Source organism: Brachypodium distachyon, chromosome 4, assembly GCF_000005505.3.
Source record: "Brachypodium distachyon strain Bd21 chromosome 4, Brachypodium_distachyon_v3.0, whole genome shotgun sequence".
Lineage (NCBI taxonomy): Eukaryota > Viridiplantae > Streptophyta > Magnoliopsida > Poales > Poaceae > Brachypodium > Brachypodium distachyon.
The window spans coordinates 47,662,549-47,686,479 of NC_016134.3; the positions used below are offsets into that span (position 1 = coordinate 47,662,549).

Below are 23,931 nucleotides of genomic sequence, written 5' to 3' on the forward strand. Positions count from 1 at the left end.
AAAAACTAAAGTATCCTAGGGAGGGATGTCTGTGGTAAGCACTTCGCCTAAACTCTTTTCAGGCACAACCAGATCAACGACGACAGATCGTTCAATTCCTACTCACAAACAAAAGAGTAACAATCATCTAGCTGATCTAGAAAGACCATCAATCTTTGATTTCAGTACGGACAGGCATAATCAGGTGATGAGCACTATTACCTAATGAAGGAGGTAGAGGTTCAGGTAACACATCAGCTGGCACACCAAGCAACATAAAGTGAGAAAAAATTGCACCACCTTCGGGACGTCCCAATCAACGCTAAATTTCACGAGGGATACGGGCCCTGTGAAATGAATACGGAACGGCCACATCAACAACATATTTCCTCCCAATCAACGCTAAATTTCACGAGGGGTAGAATCCTAGGCTGTAAGAATCTGCCACTAAAACACCATCTCCACAGCTGAACCCTCATCAGCCGCCATGATAACCAGTTTGTATCTGCATCAAATACATGTTTAGCACACCTATGTAATACACTAAAAAATACTTGATGTAAGTTTCTGACACCTTGGCGTAGCAGTCCTATTAGTATAGCCGTCTGTGCATTTGTAGGCATCACAATCTTCAACAGCTTTGGACGTCCAGACGACAGGAACCACCATCGCTCTCTGATTCTCAACACGAGCATCCAAAAGAATCTTGCCCCTAAACATTTTATTCTGCCAAAAACAAAAAACTACTAAGCATTTGGAAAAACTGTTTACAGAAAAGGTGAACCACAAAAATACCACCGGAAAATGTGGGATAAGCACGCATATCTGCGAAACAGCAGAATTCTGAAATCGGCGGACGCAAAACGTCGGCAGTTTTTAGCAACCCATTCAAAAGAGTGCTTCACGCCAACAACACTTCAATGATAAACACATCAATCCAAAACTACATTAGGCACAAAGATTAGTGAGGCCTAAACTAAAGTAAATGAGAAAACCCTAGAAATATAGACCTATCACAAAGGGAAACCAGGTCATGGATTCGAAATATTGACATTAGTTTAGAACCATAGCTATCTAGAATCTATTTGGCATCTGAAGGCCACAGATACAACCTGTTGTTTATGGTGGTCCCTGATAAATAAGGGACTGCATTTTCAATCCATATAACAGGGAATTCCAAGAAAAAATAATACTCCCTCCTTTTCACAAAGGTTGGGGTATTTTGCTTCGCTAAGACAAGGCTTTGACCAAGAATTATACTATTAATATGTAACCAATATGATACAAAATCATGATTATTAGAAAGAACTTTTAAAGACGAATCTATTGACATAAATTTCATGTATGTAAAAACACATATTAATAGAGTTATCATTGGTCAAACCTTGTCTTAACGAAACAAAATACGCCAACCTTTGTGAAATGGAGGGAGTACGGAGTAAGTGCAAAGTGTACAACCAAATCACAAAATGAAATATTTCTATGGGATCAAATATGAACTTACATAAAAAAAGGGCAAGGTCACGAAAAGAATAATAAATATGTGCTCAATCTTGTATTCCCATTGGCTAGCCAAAAAAAAGTGTGTCAAGTTAGTTAGATGAAGCTCAGGACAATGGTAGTTATCAAACACCCACCTGTAGACAATCCTCAAGCTCCACTTTTCCTAGTGGAATCTCAGATTCTGCCTATCCCTGCACTTAAAAAGAAATCAAAGCATTTCTATGAATTATAGTGCTATAATTGGTAATAAGAGAAAGAGTAAATTGCAGAGAAACACATATCTAGCGGCTCTTGTAACAGAAAACCACGAACCCAGGAAATTTCAACTGATACCCACAAGTCCAACACTAATGATTAACAAAACACCCAAAACTTACGGGTTTGGCCAAGTTAATGATTTTGGCCCACATGTCATAGGCATTAGCCAATTTTGGCTTGATTCTTCGTCCCGACATGCCGGCTGGAGCTACATCTTCAGGTGAGCCGCTCCCTTCTCCATCCTCCGGCGGCCAGCTCTCTCTCGCGCACGCGCTCTCTCGCTCTCTCTCTCTCTCTCTCTTGCTCTCGCTCTCGACGGGAACCCCAGCCAGAGCGTGTGACGCCCGCCACCCCCGCCGCTCCCTTCTCCATCCTCCGGCGGCCGGCGGTCTCTCTCTCTCTCTCTCTCTCTCTCTCCCTCCCTCCCTCCCTCTCGCTCTCGCTCTCGCTCTCGACGGGAACCCCAACCAGAGCATGTGGCGCCCGCCGCCCCCGCCGCCTCCGCGGGTTGCAGCCCCTGCCGCCGCCCGAGCCGCCTGCCCCAGTCCCTGTCGCCGCCTGAGCCGCCAGCCCCAGCCCGTGCCGCCGCCTCCGTGGGATGCAGCCCGTGCCGCCACCCCCGCCACGGGGACGCGCATCTGCCGATCTGCGCCGGCGGCGGATCCGTCCCACGAGCACGAGGAAGAAGATGGGGGGCGGAGGTCTCGGAGTGCGGGTCGACGTGTGGATCTTGCCCACGCGTGCGCGCCAGCAAGGGGAAGAGGATGGTGGCGGCGCCTGCGAGGTTGCAGTGCGGGAGGAGGCCCGCGACGGTGGCCACGATGGCCGGAGGAGAAGCTCCGAGGCGGAGATGCTCCGGTGAAGGAGACACGCAGGCGACTTGGAGAGAAGCTTTGCGATGTCGAGGCGCACCCCTGGCGCCGGAACGGGTCACGGGGGAGGCTTCGGTCGAGCAGATCGGGAGCGGCGGCACACCTGTCGGGCTTGGAGAAGAAAGACGCCTCGGAGGGGATAGCCTAAGCCAACTCGGCTCGTCTCTCGGCTCAAACCGTTTTCCTTGAAATTGATCTAGAAATTAGGTTCCTTTGTATGACATGTGGGCCGTGAGCGATTAACTTGGGCAAACCGGTCGATTTCAGGGTTTTTTGTTACTCGTTACCGTATGATTAGTGGGTATCAGTTAAAAGCCTTTGAGTTTGTGGTTCCTTGTTACAAGAGCCTCTACATATGTGTCTTTCTGCAATTTACTCTAAGAGAAAAATGGTTTTCAAATGGGTTGTATGTCTGTATATGTCGCTAATGCATGAAAACACAAAAAAACACCTGAAGATAATCAACCAACAATCCCACCTTCATGTAAGCAACCTATGCTTTCATGTTTGTCATAGATCTTGGCGAAGTATACCTTTCCGTATTCAATTTTTTCTTAACAGAGATCGATCTATCATTCTAATTTATGAAAAATCAAGAATATAATAGCAACAAAAAGATCACAATTTCTGTTTGGCTAGTCCACTCCAGTTTGCATGACATGGGCCTGCATGTTCAAAGTGCAGCATGGGGGGTTGCAGATTCACATATTAGTTTGACATCTCGCAAAACAATTCTTGCCAAAGTAAAATGACATGTCAGGATTTGTTTTGTCATGGATCTCATGTTTTTAAGATGGCTGATAGCCTGATAGGAAGACTGCATGACCTGAAACAGCATGCTCGCAATGTAGCAGTCCTACCTAATGACACCAGCTTACAATCTCAATAGTTCTTTTATGTGATGCAATCTAAAGAATACGACGGTCATTCCTTTATTACATAAAAAAGGCAAACCAGGAAGAATTTCCTTGTACAAAAGCAACCAGCAGAATAGAAGGAGAAGTTTACCTCTTGTTCTTGCACGAATCTCGAGCGGTCGGCATGGCGGAGCGATGGATATCCCTAGGAAAGGGGCTTGCGCTTGGGCTGGAACTTGCCTAAACGCACGGAAACGGCTTCAATTCTTGGCCCTTTCTCTTCTCTTGTAGGTCGCGCTCCGAGTCCAACGGCACCGGCTCCAGAACAACTGCTCTAATAATCTCAAAGCCTTTCATTTCTGTTGCTGCAACAAGATCAGGAAGGATGATCGATTATATGTATCATATATTGAATTGTTACAATTACTGTTGGTACGTTTGTCTCACATGCCCAGGTTAATTGCTTGCCTTCTTCTCGGTTCCAGACCTTGCTTGTTGGGGTTAATCACTGCAATAACCAGGCATGCATGAGTCGAAGCTAATCGATTCATACACCCAAAATCTGAAGAAATCCGTCAAAATCAACGGAAATATTTTGGATATACTCTGCAAGATACTGGAGTCCGAAGTAAATGAGTGCATGAAGGCCGTTGCCTGACTGTACCGGATCAACATTAATTAGGAGCTTGAACAAATAGTATATATGTAAGTTCTCTGGATGTTCTTCAACAAAGAAAGGAAGAAACAGATATATACTGTAGCTGTTTTCTCCAATAATAAACAATTTAAGAGAATACTTACTTGAAAGAAATTATAAAAAAACTATTTAAAAAAACCCAAGAAATCCGTAGCCACTCAGGTGCATTAATTTAGCTAGTCAATGTAAATATCCTTGCACCTTGGATTGCTTGGCGATGATCTCTTGGGATTCAGCCATGGACTCCTGTACCTGGACTGGGGGAGAACCGGGAATTAACGTTCGTTTTACCTTCAAAATTCCTGGTTAGATGAATTTGCGAATTCCTTCAGCACCACACTATGTATGCATCCAGCATAGATCGTTGGCCGGGCCAGACAGACAGCAAGAGCCTACGTCACGTGGGTGACGTCGCTAAGATGACGTAAGCACACGCAAGTCCGTGGTCTTTGCTGCCGACAGCGCCGGAGACTGGATACACGGAGAAGAACTTGGCCACACATTTCCTTGTTTCATTTTAATCGCCATTATAACCAACACCAACCGACAGGCCACTGCATTCCTGAACAGTGCAAGCATTACTTTACCTTTCACTGATCACTCCAATAATGTTGCTCGCTTTTATGGGTACCTACCAGCCCAATTTCCACTGAATCGCATTCCCATTTCAGCCAAAATCGACTCTCCTTGCGCATCCATGCGGCCATTCCCCACAGCTCGGTCCTAATCCATTGTTGTGCAGAAGCACAAGCAGCAGCAAGGGCTCGAGGAGCTAGCAAAGGTTCCTGCGGATCTGGCTCGGTGAGTTGGGATCTGAGGTTAGTTGTCTACTAGCTCGATCTTGGATTCTTGGGGGAGGTATTTAATTTGGGGCATGATTTTAGATTCTTTCGTCCTGCAGATCCGGCCATGTCGACTTAGGATCTCGTGTTGTCGTTCTTGGGGGAATTGAACTCCCACGGAGTATTCAACTAGACATTCAAGTAGCAACTAGAGTACATCAGAATCACTCTGTAATTTGTATTCCACGAAGCAAGCAGAGGAGGAAGCTCGCCATCGCCATGGAGCTGGCGACGGGGGCCATGAGCTCCCTGCTCCCCAAGCTAGCCGAGCTCCTCCAGAAGGAGTACAACCTGCAGACGGGCTTGAAGACAGACGTCCAGTCTCTGTCGAGGGAGCTGGAGAGCATCGAGGTTGCTCTTGCCAAGGTGGCTGAGGTGCCGCTGGACCAGCTAGACAAGCAAGTCCGGCTTTGGGCTCGCAATGTCAAGCAGCTGTCGTATGAGATGGAGGATATCGTCGACAGCTTCATGGTGCGCGTCGAGGGCTCCAAGCCAGACGCGGATCTGAAGAACTCCAAGAGATTCAGAAAAAAGATCGCCAACTTCTTCAAGAAAGGCAAGACCCGTCGTCAGATTGCCGACAAGATCCAAGACATCAAGGTCCGAGTCAAGGAGGTAGCTGACTTGCGTGACAGATACAAGGTCGACGATGTTCGTGCTAATCCAGCTACCACGAACACCGTTGATCCTCGTATCATGGCTCTGTTCAAGGATCAGAAAGAGCTTGTGGGCATTGAGGAGCCAAGGAATGAGGTAATCAAGAGGCTGATGATGGAAGGGGATGATGACGGTTTGTTGAACTCCAGGATGCAGCTCAAGATACTCTCCATCTTTGGATTTGGAGGACTTGGCAAGACAACTCTTGCCAAAGCAGTCTATGATATGCAACAATCAAATTTTGTTTGCAAGGCTTTTGTTTCAGTGGGTCAGAATCCTAGTCTGAAGAAAGTTTTCATGGATATTCTCCTCCAAGTTGATGAGGCAGAGTCTAGTTCAAATGCATCCATGTTGAACGAGGAGCAACTCATCAGAAAGCTCCGAAGATTTCTTGAGAACAAGAGGTACATCTATTCACCCTTTTTTTATGTTTGTTGAAATGATCATGCAAACATGAAATGAGCAAACGTAGATAAAAGGGAAGGTTTCATTTATTTTTCCTCGAGATGTTTTCAGTATCATGATTTGGGATTTCCTTAGGCATATTCTTATGTGAAACTTTGCATGATTTACCCTCTCTTTTGTAAGTCTTGGTACTTCAGTGGTGAATAGAGAAGTTCCTTCCCACTGATTTTTGCACAAATCACGGAGCACCAGTAGACAGTGGTTACTTAAAATACTAGCGGCGCGGCATGACACTAGTACTCGCTTCAGTTGCCCTTGAGGCTTGAGCGGCGAGATGCTTGGATTGGCTCGAGGTTGTAGGCACAAAACTTTACATTATTATGTAGTGTTGAATTTGTGTTGAATATTTCTATTAGTTGGATTACATTTGTGTACTAGGATTTTTAATTGGTACATATGGGACAAATGTAGTGTTAGCTAGAGTCGGACACTTTGCATCAATTTGGAATAAATTTCATGTTAGAGTCGGAACTCAACAAAGTTGGGAGTCAAATTAACCACAAATCAATTGGATTGAACTACGTCTCGAACCCATGGCCTGTTTTTATCTAGTACTGTCTTGGTTCCTAAATTCTCGTTGTGGTTTTAGTGCAATTTAGGAACGGAGGGAGTACGTACCAAAGCCCGGCTCCATTATTTACCTATGTCTTAATTTTTTTTTATGAAGCACGGTGTTGTGTGTTGAACAATGCTATTTTTGGATACCTGATTGTCTTCTTCTTCTTTTACGCTCAGATATCTCGGTTCCTAAATTCTTGTTGTGGTTTTAGTGCAATTTAGGAACGGAGGGAGTACGTACCAAAGCCCGGCTCCATTATTTACCTATGTCTTAATTTTTTTTTATGAAGCACGGTGTTGTGTGTTGAACAATGCTATTTTTGGATACCTGATTGTCTTCTTCTTCTTTTACGCTCAGATATCTCGGTTCCTAAATTCTTGTTGTGGTTTTAGTGCAATTTAGGAACGGAGGGAGTACGTACCAAAGCCCGGCTCCATTATTTACCTATGTCTTAATTTTTTTTTATGAAGCACGGTGTTGTATGTTGAACAATGCTATTTTCGGATACCTGATTGTCTTCTTCTTCTTTTACGCTCAGATATATGTTTTTTCCAATGCATGGTTCTCATGGCTGCCATATTCAACAGGTACCTCATCGTCATTGATGATATATGGGACAAGATTCCATGGGATATAATGAAATGTGCACTGGTTGATAGTAACTGTGGAAGTAGAATAATCACAACCACTCGTATTTTGGAAGTTGCCGAAGAGGCGGACGATGTTTACAAGCAAAAGCCACTTTCTTCCGCCACATCCAAGGAATTATTCTATACAAGATTATCTATTGGTAAATGCAACATTACTTCAGGTCAACCGATTGAGATATCTGACAAGATTTTACAGAAATGCGGTGGTGTGCCGTTAGCTATCATCACAATAGCTAGTCTGTTGGCCAGTAAACCATGGGAGGATTGGTCTGAGGTGTATGACTCTATTGGTTTTCGAGATGGAGCTAACATACACGTCGAGAACACAAGAAAGATATTGCTATATAGCTACTATGACCTGCCTTGTTATCTAAGGGCATGTTTGTTGCACCTCAGCATATATCCTGAAGATCATGAGATTCGGAAGGACACTTTGATATGGAAGTGGGTGGCGGAAGGTTTTGTCCATGAGAAACCAGGGATGGGGTTATTTGAGCAGGGAGAGAGGTATTTTAATGAACTTATTAACAGAAGTCTGATCCAGCCGGTGGAGGAGCCATATAAGAGCATCATATATGCTTGCCGTGTGCATGATCTGGTGCTCGATATGATCTGTCGCTTGTCAAAGGAAGAAAATTTTGTTACTATCCATGGAAGTAGTAACACAGAACACCAACCTTCACAAAGCAATGTCCGTAGGTTAGCTCTTCAAAACATAGCCATGGACGAAGAGCCTAATTCAGATAACACAGAGATACGGCAAGTGAGGTCATTCAATGCCATCATGTGTGATGTCAAGAGAAGATCATTTCTTTCAAGCTTCCAAGGCTTGAGAATTCTTTCTATGGAAAGATGTACTTTTATAAATGATGGTTCTTGTCACCTTGAGAATCTTGGAAGGCTGCTTCAGCTGAGGTACCTTGGGCTCTTGGAAACACGTATTACGGAACTCCCAGAAGAAATAGGCAACCTGAGGTTTTTGGAGGTACTGGACTTGAGGGACACTAAAATAAAAGAGCTGCCAGAGAGTGTAGGTCAGTTGAGGCGGCTAAAGTGCCTGCGTCTTTCTCGTGGTTTCAAAGGAGCACTGGGCTGGATCGGTAACCTAGTGTTGCTAGAAGAGTTATTTTTGCCCTATTTTTCCTTGGAGATTGTAAAAGAACTGGCCAAGCTCACAGAGTTGAGAGAGTACGGTGATTGTTTTGAAGTGTCCGATGACGCCTTAGTTGATATTAGTATACTGTTCAATAATATGATGGAATCTCTAGAACATCTGCAGAAGCTCCAAACCATACAAGTTATATTCTCGTGGCGGCGTGTTGTCCAAGCCAATTGCGTAAGCTACGTGCTCTGTCGGCACCTCCGTCGTCTGGAGCTGCAAGTCGTATTTGAAAAGCTGCCGGTGTGGATCAATTCGTCAAGCCTGCCGAACCTCTCTCACTTGACGTTTGCATCGAACGCCGTGGAGGCGCAGGATATGGAGGTCCTCGGGAGGTTCCCAGAGCTCATTTACCTCAGCCTGCATACTGATCCTGACGTCATCATTCCTGACATCATGGGCGGCGGTGCATTCCCCAAGCTAAGATACTACCTCACGAATGCATCTGCCAGGTTCCTGCAGGGAGCCATGCCCAGCCTTGAACGTGTTCAATATTTCATCCGCGGCGAGTGCAGTGGCGCCAAGTTTGAGCGTGACATTGCCAGCATCGGGAACCTCCCTTGTCTTGACAGAGTCCAAGTATTCTTTTACGGGTGTGAGCGTGTCACGCGGGAGAAGGGAGAGGCCGCGTTGAGGCAGGCAGTCGAGGTCCATCCCAACAATATCACGGTTCAGCTGGTACGTACTGCTCCCTCCATGCTCATCTTAGTATGATACTCATGACCGCTAATCATTTCCATTTTTTATTTCAGATCTAGCTTGTTGCCAGCGAAGCGTCCGATTCCAATGAGAAGCACCAAGAAGTAGGCTGATCATATCTGTACTCAACTAGAAGTATGCTCTAATTAATTCGATCGCATTGACGTGCTGATCGATATTAGTTGCTACAGTACTAGATAAAACACTTTTTAAGTATGCAGATGAAAATACCTTATGACTTTCTATCTTTCAGCAGCCGTGCTTTTAGATTAAGTTCATCCAATCACGCAGCGCACTGTATATAACGCTCTGTATATATACATGCATTTGAAAGAACAAGTACTGCGCACATCTCCATATGCACGTACTGATCAATCTGTCATCCCACCCATCTCTGTATACTCATCCTTGTAAACTGTGGTTTCAGATATGCTAGCTCCTACCTTTGGAATACTTGTAAATATTATGTTTACATTTTCGCAATTAGAAATTATTTTTGATCCTGTCATTATATTTAAAATGTTTACTTTTCTGGCATCTTGTAATCTGTTGCTATATTATTTGCTCAAAACTGAGCAATAAAAGTACTCCGGAAATTAATACCAGCTTTAGGCTAGCTCTTTTTTACTAGCATTTTTAGTGGTTCCAAAGGGAGACCAAACCCCACTGTTAATTGCAAGTTCTTTAGCAGCTTTTTTTTTGTCAGAGTTAGCTTACTGATGTCTTCAGCCAACGGTTGCAGTAGACATTATACTAACTGAATTGCAAAATGGTCCGAAATTGCACAATGCCCATGATGTTTTACCTTTCTCATTTTTTTCCAAATTTTGACAGAAACGGCACAGTGCCACACAGGAGGATGGAACCACCGTCTTGAGAGAGTCGAGACACACACCTAGAGCTGCAAGTTGGTGACCCTCAGGGTATCCTTTGACCCTCCTTAGTTCAACCAAATGAACTAAAGTTTTAAAATGATACAACTTTTTGAAAAACTAGTTCATTTGTTTGAACTAAGGAGGGTCAATGGGTACCCTGAGGGTCACCATGTTGCACCTCTACACACACCCAAACTACCAGAAGATTTGGTCAAAAAGCAAAGCATGGGCGCATACTAAAATAATGCACTTATTTTATAGTTTATTGATGTAATAATATCTTTTTCTTAATGTAATCCCTTATCAATTCAAGATCTTATCAGAACCACTTTTGCAATCCTTTATTGATGTAAGATCCAGGCACACCCAAACTACCTGAAGATTTTGTCAAGCAGAGAACAGGCGGGTTGCGGCACCTATGCAGTGAAACTTCTTTAGTGATGTTTTACTGATGTAAGATCTTATTAAAACTATTATTTGTAATTTATTTTCATCAAACTCAGGACCTTCTGTTCGCATTATGATGCTACAGTACCTTACTAGCTGTCTGTATTGTAATTTTAAAGTTTTAAGCACATTTACTTGATTTGTGGCGATCTTACATTCAACCAACTGAACTGTTCATTCTAAAATGTGGTGCCCTCAATGGTAAAATCCAAAATCCCAATTGCCAGATAGGGCACATGGAGGAAGTTAACGCCTTTCTGCTACAGGTAACTAGTTCTGCACAAAGGGAGTTCAAACCTGAAATATCGATCAATCTGAGCAGAGACGAATGAGAACACTTGGTAACGTCAGAGTTGCAGGAGCCAAGCAGAATCACTGATGAATGTTCCGGACTGCAGCATTGATACTTTCACAGTCAAACACCATGACCTTCATCCAGTTCTCAAAATCCCCAATTTCCTACAAACAAATCAAAGCAGGAACTATTCAGCAATAAGAATGGCAGATGGAACCTGAGAAAGAAATTATGTCATCTGCCCCAGCACCAAGCTCTGAAATCTATTACTGTACTAGGTTTTTGTAATTTGTGATGAAATACGCCAAACCAAAATGTCACAGCCTAATTAATACTCCCTCAGTTCCTAAATGTAAGAAATTTTGGTAGGATAATTTAGCACTGTATATTAAACCGACTTAGAGTGGAGTAACACCTATGCTTTCTAAGTTTACTCATCAGTGATCAGTGGTCACTGAACATTTACAAGATCCATGCTGTACTCAGCCTACAGACTTCAGTAACAGGATTTTAATCCACTGTGGGCACCATGGATAATTTCACACAAATCGGTCATCCATCAATCCAGGACATATCATGGAAGAAAAATAATGTTAGGTCCTGCTAATTTGCCAAGACCACAAAACACTTGAGGGCAGCAGCAGCAGGGTATATACTACTCCGTATGTAGCAGACCTTGAGGACGGAGTTGATGTCGTTGGTGGCGGCTAGCCAGTGGTCGGTCTGCTTCCGGTAGCGCTGCGACGGCGGCGAGCAGGCCGAGGGACTCCGCCTCCACGCGCTTCTCGTTCACGAACAGCTCCTGCACGCCGCCGTCCACCCGCGCCGCGCTGCTCAGGGCGCTCTACTTCGCCCTCTCTGCGGAGGCGTTGGTGTTGCTGCATGATGTGGAGGAGCGCCGACTCCAGCGGCCCGCCGGCCGGCGATGCAGGCTTGGTGCTCTTATCTTCTCCGATCTGAGCTCGCCTTTCTCTGCTTCGGCGAAAAAAATTCTGGGAACGGGCCGCACGCCCTCTCCCGTGAGCCAATCTTAACGTGCGTCCGATTCTCCAATCTTAACGGGTCGCACAACATATGGCAGGAACGTAGACTAAAACAGTTTTGCGTCGAGGCCTAAAATCCAGGCACACGATCAGCCGCTAATTGGAACCAACGCTGCGTCCTTGTGTTGAGACGAGAGGGAGAGCCATGGCGGAGTCGGGTGAATCTCCACGGGCAGCGACTTCCGCGGTCCAGCACGCAGCCGCTGCCGCCGTAGCGCCTATGCCCACCACCGGTCAGGAGGTAATCAGTGGCGTGAAGATCCCGGACGCCCAGCACACAGCCAATGCCGACGGCGGCAGCTTACTGCATACCGATGATCAGATGATGGCAGTCGCACAACTGGTTCCTTCTTTTTCACTCGACTCATCCGGCGATCAAGTTGCCGCTAGCAATCTGCTTGTGGCCGGTGACAAAACGATGCAAGCGTCAGCTGGCTCTACTTCCACGATGGGGAATCATGGATCGATCTCGATCGGTACCATGTTAACAGGTTCAGTTACAACATCATCCCCCCCTAAGGTACAGATCTATGTGTTAGTTTGTGCAAACAAAATCATGATTTGTTAGTGTAATTCAGTTAATATGTATTTGAAAGCAGGTGTATGATATCAATTGTGAATCATTATTTGTTCCTAAAGTTGGAATGGCATTCAAGTTTGAAGAGGAAGCATACGAGTTTTACAATAATTATGCCCGTAAGATTGGTTTTAGCATTAGAAAGAGCCACTCAAATTTGAGACCAGATAAAACCGTTTATAAGAAACATATAGTTTGTAGTAGTGAAGGGGAAAGAGAGGCTCATTCAAAACATGAAACTGTGAAACAAAATGCTGTAACAAGGTCCGGTTGTGATGCCCGTATTCGTTTAGTATTGCTCAGGATGGCGTTTGGAGGGTGCGGAAGGTTGTATTGGAGCACAATCATTATCTCGCAAGTCCGGATAAAAGACACATGTTGCGGTCACAACGCTGTTTGATAGAGTCGGATAAAGTTGTGATAGGTCATACGAGGGAAGCAGGATTAAAACCTGCAGATGCATACAAATTTTTCAAGCAGTGGTATGGAGGACCTCAGCATGTACCGTTCTTGCGGGTGGATAGCAATAACCATATCGGCCGCCAGCGCAAAAAGTATTTGGAAGTCAATGACGCTCAAACACTGTTGGAGTTCTTATAAAACAAGCAATTAGAAGATCCTTCTTTTTTTTATGCCATACAATTAGATGAGGAGGATTGCCTGGTAGCTAATTTCTTTTGGGCAGATGGTCAAGCTATCATGGATTATGCTTGTTTTGGTGATGCTTTGTCATTTGACACCACTTTTCAGACAAACAAGTTTGAAATGCCATTTGCACCACTCCTTGGGACAAACCATCATAAGCAAACCATTCTTTTCGGAGCTGCACTATTATGTGATGAAACCACTGACTCGTTTATATGGCTCTTCAACACATTTTTAAAAGCAATGTCTGGGAAGCGACCTGTTACAATTTTCACAGATCAGTGTGCAGCTATGGCCAAAGCAATTAGCATTGTTTTCCCAAGCACAAAGCACTTCCTCTGCATTTGGCACATTTATCAAAATGCCGCTAAGCATCTTAGCCATGTAATTTCAAGCCATCATCGGTTTCTTGCTGATTTTAAGAAAGTTGTATACCTAGAAAATTCAGTGGCATAGTTTGAGCAGAAGTGGCAAGAGTTGTTGATTGAGTATGACCTCGTGGAGAACTCATGGATACAAACGCTATTTGGTTTGCGTGAGAAGTGGGCTGCTGTGTACCGCAATGATTCATTTCATGCCGACATGACTTCAACTCAAAGGAGTGAAGGTATGAACAATGTGTTCAAGAAACAATTTCGCAAGAATTTCTGCCTTTGAGAGCTCTTAGTACAGTATGAGAAGTGTGCTACTAGTCTTCGTGAAAATGAACTAGATGCAGATTTTAAGTCACGGAAGAGTAAACCTGTTACTTATATAAGGAATTTACCTATGTTGAAGACTGCAGCCGAGTCATATACAAGAAGGCTTTATTCTGATTTTGAGGAGCAGTTCAAACATCAATTTTCAGTCACGTGCGAGTTGATTTCCACGGTCGGAACTGTCAAAACTTATAAGGCGATGCCTGTGGCATTTGAGGATGAGGCACTAGTCATCTTTAATCATGAGAATCTATCTGTATCATGTTCTTGCAGAAGATACGAATCCAAAGGTATGCAATCATCTTTTAGCATTTGTTGGTTTATAAAATGTTGTCTTACTCTGTGTTTTATGATGTCATAGGTCTGTTGTGCAAACATGCTCTCCGAGTGTACAATATCAATGAGGTTTTCACTTTGCCATCACAATATATACTACACAGATGGACAAAGTATGCAAAAAGAGGATATTCTTTCATCAATCTGATATATACGCACTAGTATTTTTACAATTTCACAATCCTTGTGCTACACAAAGTTCACAATCCTTGTGCTACACAAAGTCTACTGGTACAATGGTCTAATTTCTCAACACTAAGTGTAGTAGCAATGTTCTAATTTCATTCATTCATCAATCTGATATATACGCACTGGTACAATGTTCTAATTTCTCAAATAGACTTGCAGTTCACAGAATAATTGTGACTCGAGTCTACGGAGCATATGCACTAGCACTCTAGTAGACTGTACAACCGAAGGAAACATCCTGACAATCTAGCATTCTAATGGAAAGCTTTGTAGAGATGAAAGATCGAAGCTCTGCTAGCTGAATGCGAGGAAGTCAGAAATGTCTGAACAAGATCGTGACTGCTTGCATAACACAACACCAAAGTTCAGTAAACAAATTACAGTAGAAAATACAAGAGGGAAAGAAAACTGAGGAATCGCATTGCTTGGAGCTTTGTTTCCACCGTCGGTTGAAGCGCTGGCGCTAGCGCATCCGCGACAAGCAGCGGAACCGTGTGGAGGCGGATCACGAGCAAAAGGCGGCGATGGGGAATCGAGGGCTCGCCGGCACCTAAGTTCCCACGAGATGCAGCAGAGTCATGCTGGGGCTGACCACAAGCAGGAATCGGCGGCGACGAGTGGAGATCTTGCCGGCTCCGCCATGGCTCTCTGGTCTCAACACGAGGGCACGAACGCTGCGTTTGGTTCCAATTAGCAGCTGATCGTGTGCCTGAATTTTACGCCTCGATGACAAGCCTAACCTAATTAGGCTACGAATACGTATCAAATACTTGGGAATTTAAAGGCTATTTGAGATTGGTGCCACGAGCTGAGTTGTCACCGTCGGCCTCAGCGGAGAAAGCGTGCGGCCCGGTCCCAGAAAATTTTCTCTGGACCCGCTCACCGTTGCAAAAGAAGAATTCCAACCCCGCGCCTCATGCTCCGCTGGAAGAATCGACCGTTGCATTTGCTCCTTTCCGGCTTCCTTCTTCTTCTTCTTCCTCAGCCTCTCCCCCAATTTCAAATCCTCCTCTTATTCTTCTTCTTCGCCAGCGGCAGCACCACCGACGAGAGCTCGATGGACAAGTACGAGAAGCTGGAGAAGGTGGGGGAAGGGACGTACGGGAAGGTGTACAAGGCGGCGGTGCGCGCGACGGGGCAGCTGGTGGCGCTCAAGAAGACGCGGCTGGAGATGGACGAGGAAGGGATCCCGCCCACGGCGCTCCGGGAGATCTCCCTCCTCAGACTCCTCTCCTCCTCCCCCTACGTCGTCCGCCTCCTCTTCTTCGAGTTCCTCGACACCGACCTCAAGAAGTTCGTCGACGGGTTCCGCAAAGGGCCTTCTGCTAGGCCTCTCCCCACACAGGTCGTCAAGGTATGAATTCATTTCTACTACAGCTGTTTTTACCATCCATCCGTCCGTCAGGCGGATCGGAGACCAACCATCAGCAATCCTGTTTGTCATGACTCGTGATGATATTGTTGCTTCCATAGAACTTTATGCTTGCTTCCGCTGTTAATCTTGTTCGTGTGCAAGGTTCGTTGAATTGGCAACCACATTGGTCACAGGAATCCTACTCTAATTGCATATAATTCTATTTTGTTTCTCTCCATTAATTAACTTCTCCTATTGCACAATGACCATGCGCCTGAGCAGCTGAGCTGCAGTCCGTGCTATTACTTCTACATGAAAATGACAGTGCGCAAATCTATTCCGTTCCTTGCAGAGTTTCTTGTACCAGTTATGCAAAGGAATCGCGCATTGCCATGGCCATGGTGTCCTTCACCGGTGAGATTTCTGTTTTCTGATTTATGCTGCTAGACCTGTCAGCTTCATACATCATTGCATTTGTCGCTGATCTGGTGCTTGGTTCTATATATAGGGATTTAAAGCCACAAAACTTGCTGGTCGACAAGGAGAAGGGGGTATTGAAAATTGCTGATCTTGGGCTAAGCAGAGCTTTTACTGTTCCTATGAAAAGTTACACTCATGAGGTACTGCTTACAGATCCAGACATTGTAAGTTCTGAACTTGCCGTAGTTAAGTTCCTTATTCATGTTCTCTGTTTTGTATTGTAGATTGTGACGCTCTGGTATCGAGCTCCTGAAGTTTTACTCGGAGCGACACATTATTCAACTGGTGTTGATGTTTGGTCTATTGGATGCATCTTCGGTACGCCAATCGACATTCTTTCTTTGTCAGGACGAAATGCCTTATTCTTGTGTTCAAAACTGTAACTACAATACCATACAACTTTCAAAGAAAAGAAAATGCACACTACCAGATGTATTGTCACACATGTGCATCAAAGATCAATATTATGAGTCTCTAGGTGTTCCCATTTTGATACTGTAACTTTTTGGTGCAGCTGAAATGGTCAGAAGACAAGCTCTTTTTACTGGTGACTCCGAGTTGCAACAGCTGCTTCACATTTTCAGGTCTTTTTCTGCTGCTGTGCACGAGTACTGATAACTTGTAGTCAGTGGTATTTTGCTCTGTACTCCCTCCGTTCCTAAATACTTGTTGCACTGAAACCACGACAAGTATTTAGGAACGGAGGGAGTAGCTAGCTAACGCACAGTATTTGCATTTCAAGAGTTTCTCTAGTTACTCCCTTGTTCAGATGAAGATGGTAGTTTCCATCTTATTGCAAATGTCATTGGAATTTCCATGAGTCAATGCTCGGCATAATCCAAACACGATGATGATTTTGAAACCTGAACTTTGGTAAAAGTGCTCCATCTTTCCTCTATATATGGGTATCGACCTTGGCGCAACCATGGGTATCTTTCCTCTATAGAAAAAAAAACTCCATTTTCAGATATACCATGTCCCACAAAAAACTCTATTTTCAGATATACCCTGTTCCAGTGACTAAACTACTACTCATCTGACAGTTTTTTTGCCTTCCATTTTGTGCATTCTGTAAATTCATATACTGCGGAGTACTACTACCAACGTGCTATGCATTCTGAGTTGTCCACTGAAACTGTGCTTGCGGAATACAGGATGCTGGGAACCCCGACAGAGGAGCAATGGCCTGGAGTGACTGCTCTGAGGGACTGGCATGAGTACCCACAGTGGAAGCCGCAGAGCCTGGCGCGCGCGGTGCCGACGCTGGAGCCCGAAGGACTCGACCTGCTATCGGTAAGAATCTGACCGAGAAACCAGATTCCAAATGCAGAAAAACGGTTCCGTTTGATATCATTCTTGTTGATCAGCAAAGCAAAGGTGCGTGTGCTCGGCTATAGTAACATGTTGGTGTTTGGTGATTGTTTGTGGTGTGCAGAGAATGCTTCGGTTCGACCCGGCCAACAGGATCTCGGCCAGGGCCGCGTTGGAGCACGCCTACTTTGACAGCCTCGACAAGTCCCAGTTCTAACTAGACTTGGAGTCGTCGTCGTTGCTGCTGCTGCCGCGTCTTGGTGGGGCAAGGAAGGAGATGATTCGCATTCGCTTGCCATCTAGGCAACCAACCTGATCCTGAGTTAACGAGTAGTGATAATAACAGCTTTTCAGTGAGTGTAAAATCGATGTTCCTGCGTGCGTGTGTAATTTCCTCCTATGTATGTGAATGTTGTTGTGTGGGTTGGATTCTGCCGGACGGCAATCTTGCCTGTTCAGACAAACCCAGCGAGCGATCAGGGAGATTGTCTTCGTAATGTTATTTATCATGGGAGTTACCCCTCACTCCGATCCTAAATTGTCGTCGAAATATTACATGTATGTAGATGCTTTTTAAAAATAAATACATTCATATTTGGACAAATTTGAGTCAAGAATTTAGAATCAGAGGGAGTATCACGGTTTGAAAGGGAAAGTGGACTTTTTGTTTCTTTTTTCTTTGAAGGGGGAAGGAAGTTTGGTCGGAGATCCTGAGCATCATCAATCACTTGAGCTTGCTACTCCATCATGCTTCCTCCATCCTTGACCTGCGCTACTGTTTGAGCGTGGAAACATGAATACATGATGGCATGACAACACGGCACAGAGAGGGAGGGAGGACTAAAAACCAGTTAAGTGCTGGACGTTGACGTCCAACGGAACAGCAAGACTAAAATGCCCGCCCCAAACCGCGGGAGAATTGAATGCCACCCGTCGTGGCAGCCGAGTCTTTGATTGAGCGAGACTCACGTGGAAGCCATCCGTTCATCCATCCATCCAGGGAAGAAGAAGGAGGAAAAAAGTTCACATGCCCTGCTCCCCAACCGTGACCCAACCTCTGTCATTACTGTCGATTTTAGGCCGGCAGGCGCTCAATATGATTGATGGCCACACCACACAGTTGGAACGTACAGTAATGTACTACGGACGGAGTACGTCCCCTTTTGGTATACGGATGGAGTATGGTTTTTGTCGACGGAAGTTTGGCCAAATTCGTATACGAAAATATTACTGCCGGAGGAGGGAGTAGTACGGTATATCCACTATGGGTCTAATGATGGAAATATTACTGCTGCTTCTTTTGAATTTGAAATTTGAATTCCAGCGACGCCCATAAGTCTTTATAGAAGGTAGATTGCGCTTGCAAATTGCGATCGTGTGTTTCCTTCCTTGAGTATAAATAAAGGCCCATTGATTCCCCCCACAATCAAAATCGAATCAAAAACCAAAACCACCTTCGTCCCCCCCACGCTCGCCGACATTCTGAGCTCGCAACTTCCCCCCCTCCAATGGCGTCCTCCACCAACGCCAACTCCGCCACCCTCCCCACCACCCACACCGCCTCCGGGACCTCCTCCTACCACAAGCCACCACCCGCCGACCTCAGTTACCAAAAGCGCCGCCACCGCCAGCGCCGCATCTGCTACGGCTGCCTCCTGGCGACCCTAATCCTCCTCGCCGTCCTCATCCTCGTCCTCTTCCTCACCGTCCTCCGCATCCGGGACCCGACCACCCGCCTCGTCTCCACCCGGCTCGCCGGCGTCGCCCCGCGGCTCAACTTCCCGGCGCTCTCCCTGCAGCTCAACGTGACGCTCCTGCTGTCCCTCTCCGTCCACAACCCCAACGCGGCCTCCTTCGCCTTCCCCGGCGGCGGGCACGCCGACCTCACCTACCGCGGGGCACACGTCGGGGACGCCCGGATCGACCCGGGCAGCGTACCCAGCAGAGGGGACGGGGACATCACCATGGCGCTCACGCTCCAGGCCGACCGCTTCGTCTCCGGCGGCGGGATGGCGCGGCTCGTGGCGGACGTCGAGGCCGGCAGCCTTCCGCTCGAGGCCAGCACCAGGATTCCCGGCAAGGTCAACGTGTTTGGAATCTTCAAGCGCAAAGCCGTGGCGTATTCTGATTGTAGCTTCGTGTTCGGGGTCGCCGAGCTCGCCGTCCGCAGCCAGGAGTGCCGCGACCACACCAAGCTCTGATGATATGTCCGTGTGTGAGTTCGTCGGAAGCCCGTCTCTGCCGCCGCGTTCGTCGCCGGAGACGGAGGCGAAGCGGGGTCGATTCGCACTCTCTTTTACTCTTTTCCTTTTCCTCCTGCCCGTCCTTGTCACGGGGGAGAAAGAAAAGAGATCCATCAGGGAGACGATTTTTCTGGAGATTCTGATAATCTGGCCATCAATTCTATAGTAAATTAGTAGTAAATCATACATATTATAGTAGAGTAATCCATACTACTAGTTGCTAAGATGGTATTTCTGGGGGTTCCATCGTACGTATATGGTTTCGATTGGTTGTTGATCATTCATTGTACAGCACTACAGAGACAGGAATGGACCTGTATACTTGTACGTATGGGTTTCTTGCTTGCTCACAGCATCATCATGCTCATGCTTGCGCATCACTGCTTCTGTTTCGCTTCTTTATTTCTTCTTCACGAATCCAAAGCGCCAAAGCTGATGTTATTTTTATTGGAGTGTTGTACTCTTCTTTATATGCGAGGTGATCTGAGCTCAAAGCTACTTGCAAATTGCAGTTAGAGGGTCGCTTGGAAGATGCTGATGTTCTCATATTCCTTTATTATGCAAAATCCTACATACATACATAGCTTAGCTTACCACTTTACCAGTCACCTGTACTCGAAGCTTCATACCGTAAGATATTTTACTAGTTAAAAATTGTGTCTTGGTGATGCTAGATATGGAGTGTATGCAGGAAAGATCTGCTTGAGAATTTGAGATCCAGAGGCTCCCTTTCAGAATGACGTTGTCAGACAGGAGAAGGGATCGAGGCCGTCAGCAGGTCCATCAACAGGCTTCATCTGACGGCTGCAAATCAGGTCCATCCGATTCAGCCGGCTGGCAGACGAATCACACAACAGCCACCATTAATACGCCATCGTCTTCACCAAACTCGGCAGGCAGGCAGGCATCTTCAAATTCGCCACTGCGTCATCTCAGTTTCATAGTGACAGGCCAACTTAAATCCTATCCAACGTTTAATTAGTAGTAGTCCTAGTTTCATAGTGATAAACTTTCAGAAGCTGCATACAGTTGCAGGCTCGCAGAAAGTGCGAGGACGAAAACAATCCATCTCTAAATTTATTAATATACTACTAGATTTACTTCGAGTATACTTATATGCATTCCTACATCTTCAGGCTTTCAGCGGTGTCATGCAGTGATAAAATGATAGAAGTTCCAAGCAAGTGCAAAGGAAACAAAAAAAAATTAAAAAAAAACTTTATCTCAGAAAATAATTTTGCAAAGGATACAATGATTACATAGGATGCACTAACTGTGCATTTTATTACAGTACTAAAGCAAGAATGAAGCTGCGATAATAATAGTTCTAAGCAGGGATAGAACAGCTATTATTAGGATATACAGAACCGCCAGGTCACAGGCCCACAAGGCATATATAGATGGAGGAGACTACTATAGATCTGGGCACTAAAGACTAGGCTCTAGCTAAAAGGTAACTAACATAGCTTACATGTATAACTTAAGACTGCTTCCTACCAGTTCCTAGGAGTACTTTCTTCAAGATCACTGCTAGCTCTCCTACAGATACAGAGTTAGCAAAGTTTTACCACGCTGGTGCTGCCGAGATAGATAAGGTTGCTTAGATACCACACCAGAATGATGTTCCTCGGAAGGAACGGCGAGCTTTCAGCTTTTATTGTCTTCGGTGAAGAGAGACCTCGGACTGACTGAACCGAAGTCGAGCTTCCTGCAGATGCCTGGGCTGAGCTTGAGCATTTTCTGAGATGGCCGCGGAGGTGCATCTGGGCAGGTGTCTGCTATGCCCGTGAGTAGAGGCTTGGAAGAAGGGGTCTGGTAGCTTTCAGGTGGGGTTGATTCTGCCTGGTCCCCTCCTCCGGTCGCCTCCAGCGCTTGATTTGTGATTATCAGATCAAGGAACATCTTGCATATCCCTTGGAGATACACATCCTCCTCCACAGCGTCATCAAATTCAAAACTTAAGCTTTTCACTGGGAAGTCACCACATTCAAAAATTAGCTTTCTGCGGGAAAGTGCTTCCGGCCCCTTGACCACCACCTTCTTTGGTGCACCACAGACTGCCTCCTCTTGTCCTGAAGCAAAAGGATCAAAGATGTTTCCACGTGGCGTTTTACAGACCATTGGAAGACTACCACCTGGAGACTTGGAAGAGACCAACAGTTCTAACGTAACCCCATTTGGAGTGACGGCCTCAGCATCATTGCCCTTGTTCCCAAGGTCACAAACTGTACCAAGGGATTCTACATCTTCCTTAGTTCCAAAAGGAACTTGCAAACCAACTTCAGCACTCCTCTTTTCCACCTCTTCTACAACAGCGGAATCACATTCCACAACTCCTGACGTTTCAGTATCACTATTATCCGACACTGCATGATCTGCTGGCAGTAATGCAGATTCAACCCTCGCCATGTGGAAAAGAGTGTGATTCTGAAAATAAATGTCAAGCTCAAACGAAGTTCACTACTTCCTCAGTAAACTGAGACTTTGAGATCAAAACCTGCAAGGAAAAATGGACACTGAAAAGGTAAATACCATAAGCTATACTATAGGAAATAACAAAGAAACATATTACCGCATACAACATCACTTGTAATATAAATTATAATTGCCGATCTAACTCTTTTGTCTATTAGCTTCGAGCAAATCACAATGTACACGGAATGATCTGGCATGTAATCAAGCGCTTACAACATCAAAGACTACCTATCCGTGTGCAATACGGACTCTTTTGGTCCTGGCTTTTGAGCTAATATATTCAGGCAGGGAGCCTTTCCCCACCGGTGATTGCTCAAAAAAAAGATCCACAAGGGGCGCAAAAGGACCGCCACGTAGAAACTTCCAGATTGAACATCAAGCATTACATGGATAAGACCAGCTAGCCAGGTTACACAGATTTTTCTTGAGAGAAATAGTTTAACAGTGTTCTTGAACAAACATGCATTTGCAGTGGTATGTTTCCTAACAACAGTATGCATTGTAAAAAATATTAAATCTTCTATGAACACAGCCATGCCTGAGATACATTCAACAGTCCAGATTCAAACATAACTACATTCCATATATAGAGAATTTTGCAACTTGAATCTAATCGCAGTTTCCCAGATTGGTTTGCTCCGTAATCCAGTACTCAAGAAACACAAATCAACAATTCCGCAGTACTTGAACAAGCCAGCGGCCGTACACATGCTGCTTTGAAGCAAACCGCAACAAGTATCTCACACACAGATGCTAGGCGACTAATCAACTGAAACAGAAATAAACCACATACACGGCAGATTGGACCGCGAAACATGGCAATAGGAGGAACACTAGGAGCAAAAATAAACCACATAATCGGTAGATTGGACCACGAAACATGGCGATATGAGGAACAAATAGAGCAGATCTGGGAAGGGGGAAGTAGGATACCTCTCTCTGCCTCGATCCAGCCAAAGATAGGAACACGAGCTCCCTCGATTCAGCCCGAAATCCCCAATCGCCCCGGCTTCATCCCAAGCTCGCTTCGAGGAAGGGCTGCACGGACGGACGGAAAGGGGAGTGAGGTCGCCGTCTGCTGGCGGCCGCGGCGAGGCGCAGCTTCTTCGGCGGAGCAGGGAACCCAGCTGCGGCGCGAGATGGAGATGGCTGATGGCCGGAGGAAGATGGAGAGGAACCCTAGATTTCTGGTTCTTTTATACACGCCTGGGTTTTGCTTGGCCGCGCCAAAAGCTTTTGCCGATATTTAGTTACCCGCCAAAAGCTTGTTTCCTTTTTTTCGCTTTCTTTCCTTATTTTTCAATTTTATCTTATTTTCTAGAGGAGATTTGCCAGTATTTATGCTTATACTGTGTTATTTTTTTGCTAAAAGTGCGTATACTGTATTTGACAAGGATATATACGCGCAGCTGGATTTGATGGAAAAAACGTGTATACTGTATTTGACAAGTTTTTATACGTGCACCTGGATTCGATGGAAGTATTTAACCGCGGATCAAAAAAGATAGAGAAAATGGCCGGTGTTCGTATAACTAGGAACTTTAGCCGATATTTCATCGTTGCTCCGAGATCGGGTTTCCTTTTTCTCTTTTTATATTTAAGTATTTCATGAGAGGCCAGCCAGTGTTCGTGCTCATATTTGACAAGGCTTTATATGCGCAATTGGATTATACGCGTATTTAATTGCGGATCAAAAAAGATAGAGAAAATGGCCGGGTGTTCCTATAACTAGGAACTTTTGCCGATATTTCGTCGTTGCTCCGAGA

General features: G+C 45.3%; 4 protein-coding genes and 1 long non-coding RNA gene across 12 annotated transcripts; 3 read left to right on the plus strand and 2 right to left on the minus strand.

Annotated features, from left to right (window-relative positions):
- Nucleotides 1-137: 137 nt before the first annotated feature.
- On the minus strand, nucleotides 138-12,032 carry LOC104584805. Of its 4 annotated transcripts, XR_002966249.1 has the most exons (8): nucleotides 11,490-12,032; nucleotides 10,817-10,978; nucleotides 4,075-4,423; nucleotides 3,917-3,977; nucleotides 3,621-3,834; nucleotides 1,617-1,673; nucleotides 554-705; nucleotides 138-484 (listed from the first exon to the last, which is right to left on the minus strand). It is a non-coding gene; the product is annotated as an uncharacterized LOC104584805 (long non-coding RNA). The 4 variants fall into 4 exon arrangements; XR_002966250.1 differs by lacking the exon at nucleotides 4,075-4,423 and having other exon boundaries at nucleotides 1,484-1,673; nucleotides 11,490-12,028; XR_002966248.1 differs by lacking the exon at nucleotides 4,075-4,423 and having other exon boundaries at nucleotides 11,490-12,022.
- On the plus strand, nucleotides 4,685-10,570 carry LOC100824748 (putative disease resistance RPP13-like protein 3). Of its 5 annotated transcripts, none has more exons than XR_002966246.1 (6): nucleotides 4,746-4,984; nucleotides 5,068-6,069; nucleotides 7,277-9,176; nucleotides 9,251-9,301; nucleotides 10,032-10,120; nucleotides 10,386-10,570. XR_002966246.1 is itself a non-coding variant. In XM_003578962.4 (4 exons), the coding sequence occupies exons 2-4, from the start codon at nucleotides 5,228-5,230 to the stop codon at nucleotides 9,254-9,256; spliced, it is 2,748 nt and encodes a 915-aa protein (XP_003579010.1). In that variant the 5' UTR covers nucleotides 4,685-4,984; nucleotides 5,068-5,227; the 3' UTR covers nucleotides 9,257-9,705. The 5 variants fall into 5 exon arrangements, 3 of the variants coding, with proteins under 3 accessions (XP_003579010.1, XP_014758236.1, XP_024319036.1); XR_001407752.2 differs by having other exon boundaries at nucleotides 10,427-10,570; XM_003578962.4 differs by lacking the exons at nucleotides 10,032-10,120; nucleotides 10,386-10,570 and having other exon boundaries at nucleotides 4,685-4,984; nucleotides 9,251-9,705.
- A 3,104-nt stretch (nucleotides 12,033-15,136) lies between the features above and the next one.
- LOC100825053 (cyclin-dependent kinase B1-1) lies at nucleotides 15,137-18,051 on the plus strand. The gene is made up of 7 exons (XM_003578963.4): nucleotides 15,137-15,656; nucleotides 16,009-16,070; nucleotides 16,165-16,276; nucleotides 16,361-16,454; nucleotides 16,651-16,720; nucleotides 17,291-17,429; nucleotides 17,572-18,051. Exons 1-7 carry the CDS (start codon nucleotides 15,219-15,221, stop codon nucleotides 17,662-17,664), a joined length of 1,008 nt encoding a protein of 335 aa, XP_003579011.2. The 5' UTR covers nucleotides 15,137-15,218; the 3' UTR covers nucleotides 17,665-18,051.
- Nucleotides 18,052-18,866: 815 nt separating this feature from the next.
- LOC100838218 lies at nucleotides 18,867-20,137 on the plus strand. The gene has a single exon (XM_003577081.4). It carries the CDS (start codon nucleotides 18,956-18,958, stop codon nucleotides 19,646-19,648), a length of 693 nt encoding a protein of 230 aa, XP_003577129.1. The 5' UTR covers nucleotides 18,867-18,955; the 3' UTR covers nucleotides 19,649-20,137.
- Nucleotides 20,138-20,894: 757 nt separating this feature from the next.
- Nucleotides 20,895-23,381, minus strand: LOC100838513. Its single transcript, XM_003577082.4, has 2 exons — nucleotides 23,099-23,381; nucleotides 20,895-22,187 (listed from the first exon to the last, which is right to left on the minus strand). Exon 2 carries the CDS (start codon nucleotides 22,097-22,099, stop codon nucleotides 21,338-21,340), a length of 762 nt encoding a protein of 253 aa, XP_003577130.1. The 5' UTR covers nucleotides 22,100-22,187; nucleotides 23,099-23,381; the 3' UTR covers nucleotides 20,895-21,337.
- Between the last annotated feature and the right edge of the window lie 550 nt (nucleotides 23,382-23,931).

Bases quoted from the DNA above. Each gene is read 5' to 3' on its own strand.
- LOC100824748 (XM_003578962.4), top strand. From the start codon at position 5,228: ATGGAGCTGGCGACGGGGGCCATGAGCTCCCTGCTCCCCAAGCTAGCC. The intron at 6,070-7,276 runs GTACATCTATTC...CATATTCAACAG, and splicing joins AGATTTCTTGAGAACAAGAG to GTACCTCATCGTCATTGATG.
- LOC100825053 (XM_003578963.4), top strand. From the start codon at position 15,219: ATGCTCCGCTGGAAGAATCGACCGTTGCATTTGCTCCTTTCCGGCTTC. The intron at 15,657-16,008 runs GTATGAATTCAT...CGTTCCTTGCAG, and splicing joins TCCCCACACAGGTCGTCAAG to AGTTTCTTGTACCAGTTATG. The intron at 16,277-16,360 runs GTACTGCTTACA...TTTGTATTGTAG, and splicing joins TGAAAAGTTACACTCATGAG to ATTGTGACGCTCTGGTATCG.
- LOC100838218 (XM_003577081.4), top strand. From the start codon at position 18,956: ATGGCGTCCTCCACCAACGCCAACTCCGCCACCCTCCCCACCACCCAC.
- LOC100838513 (XM_003577082.4), bottom strand. From the start codon at position 22,099: ATGGCGAGGGTTGAATCTGCATTACTGCCAGCAGATCATGCAGTGTCG.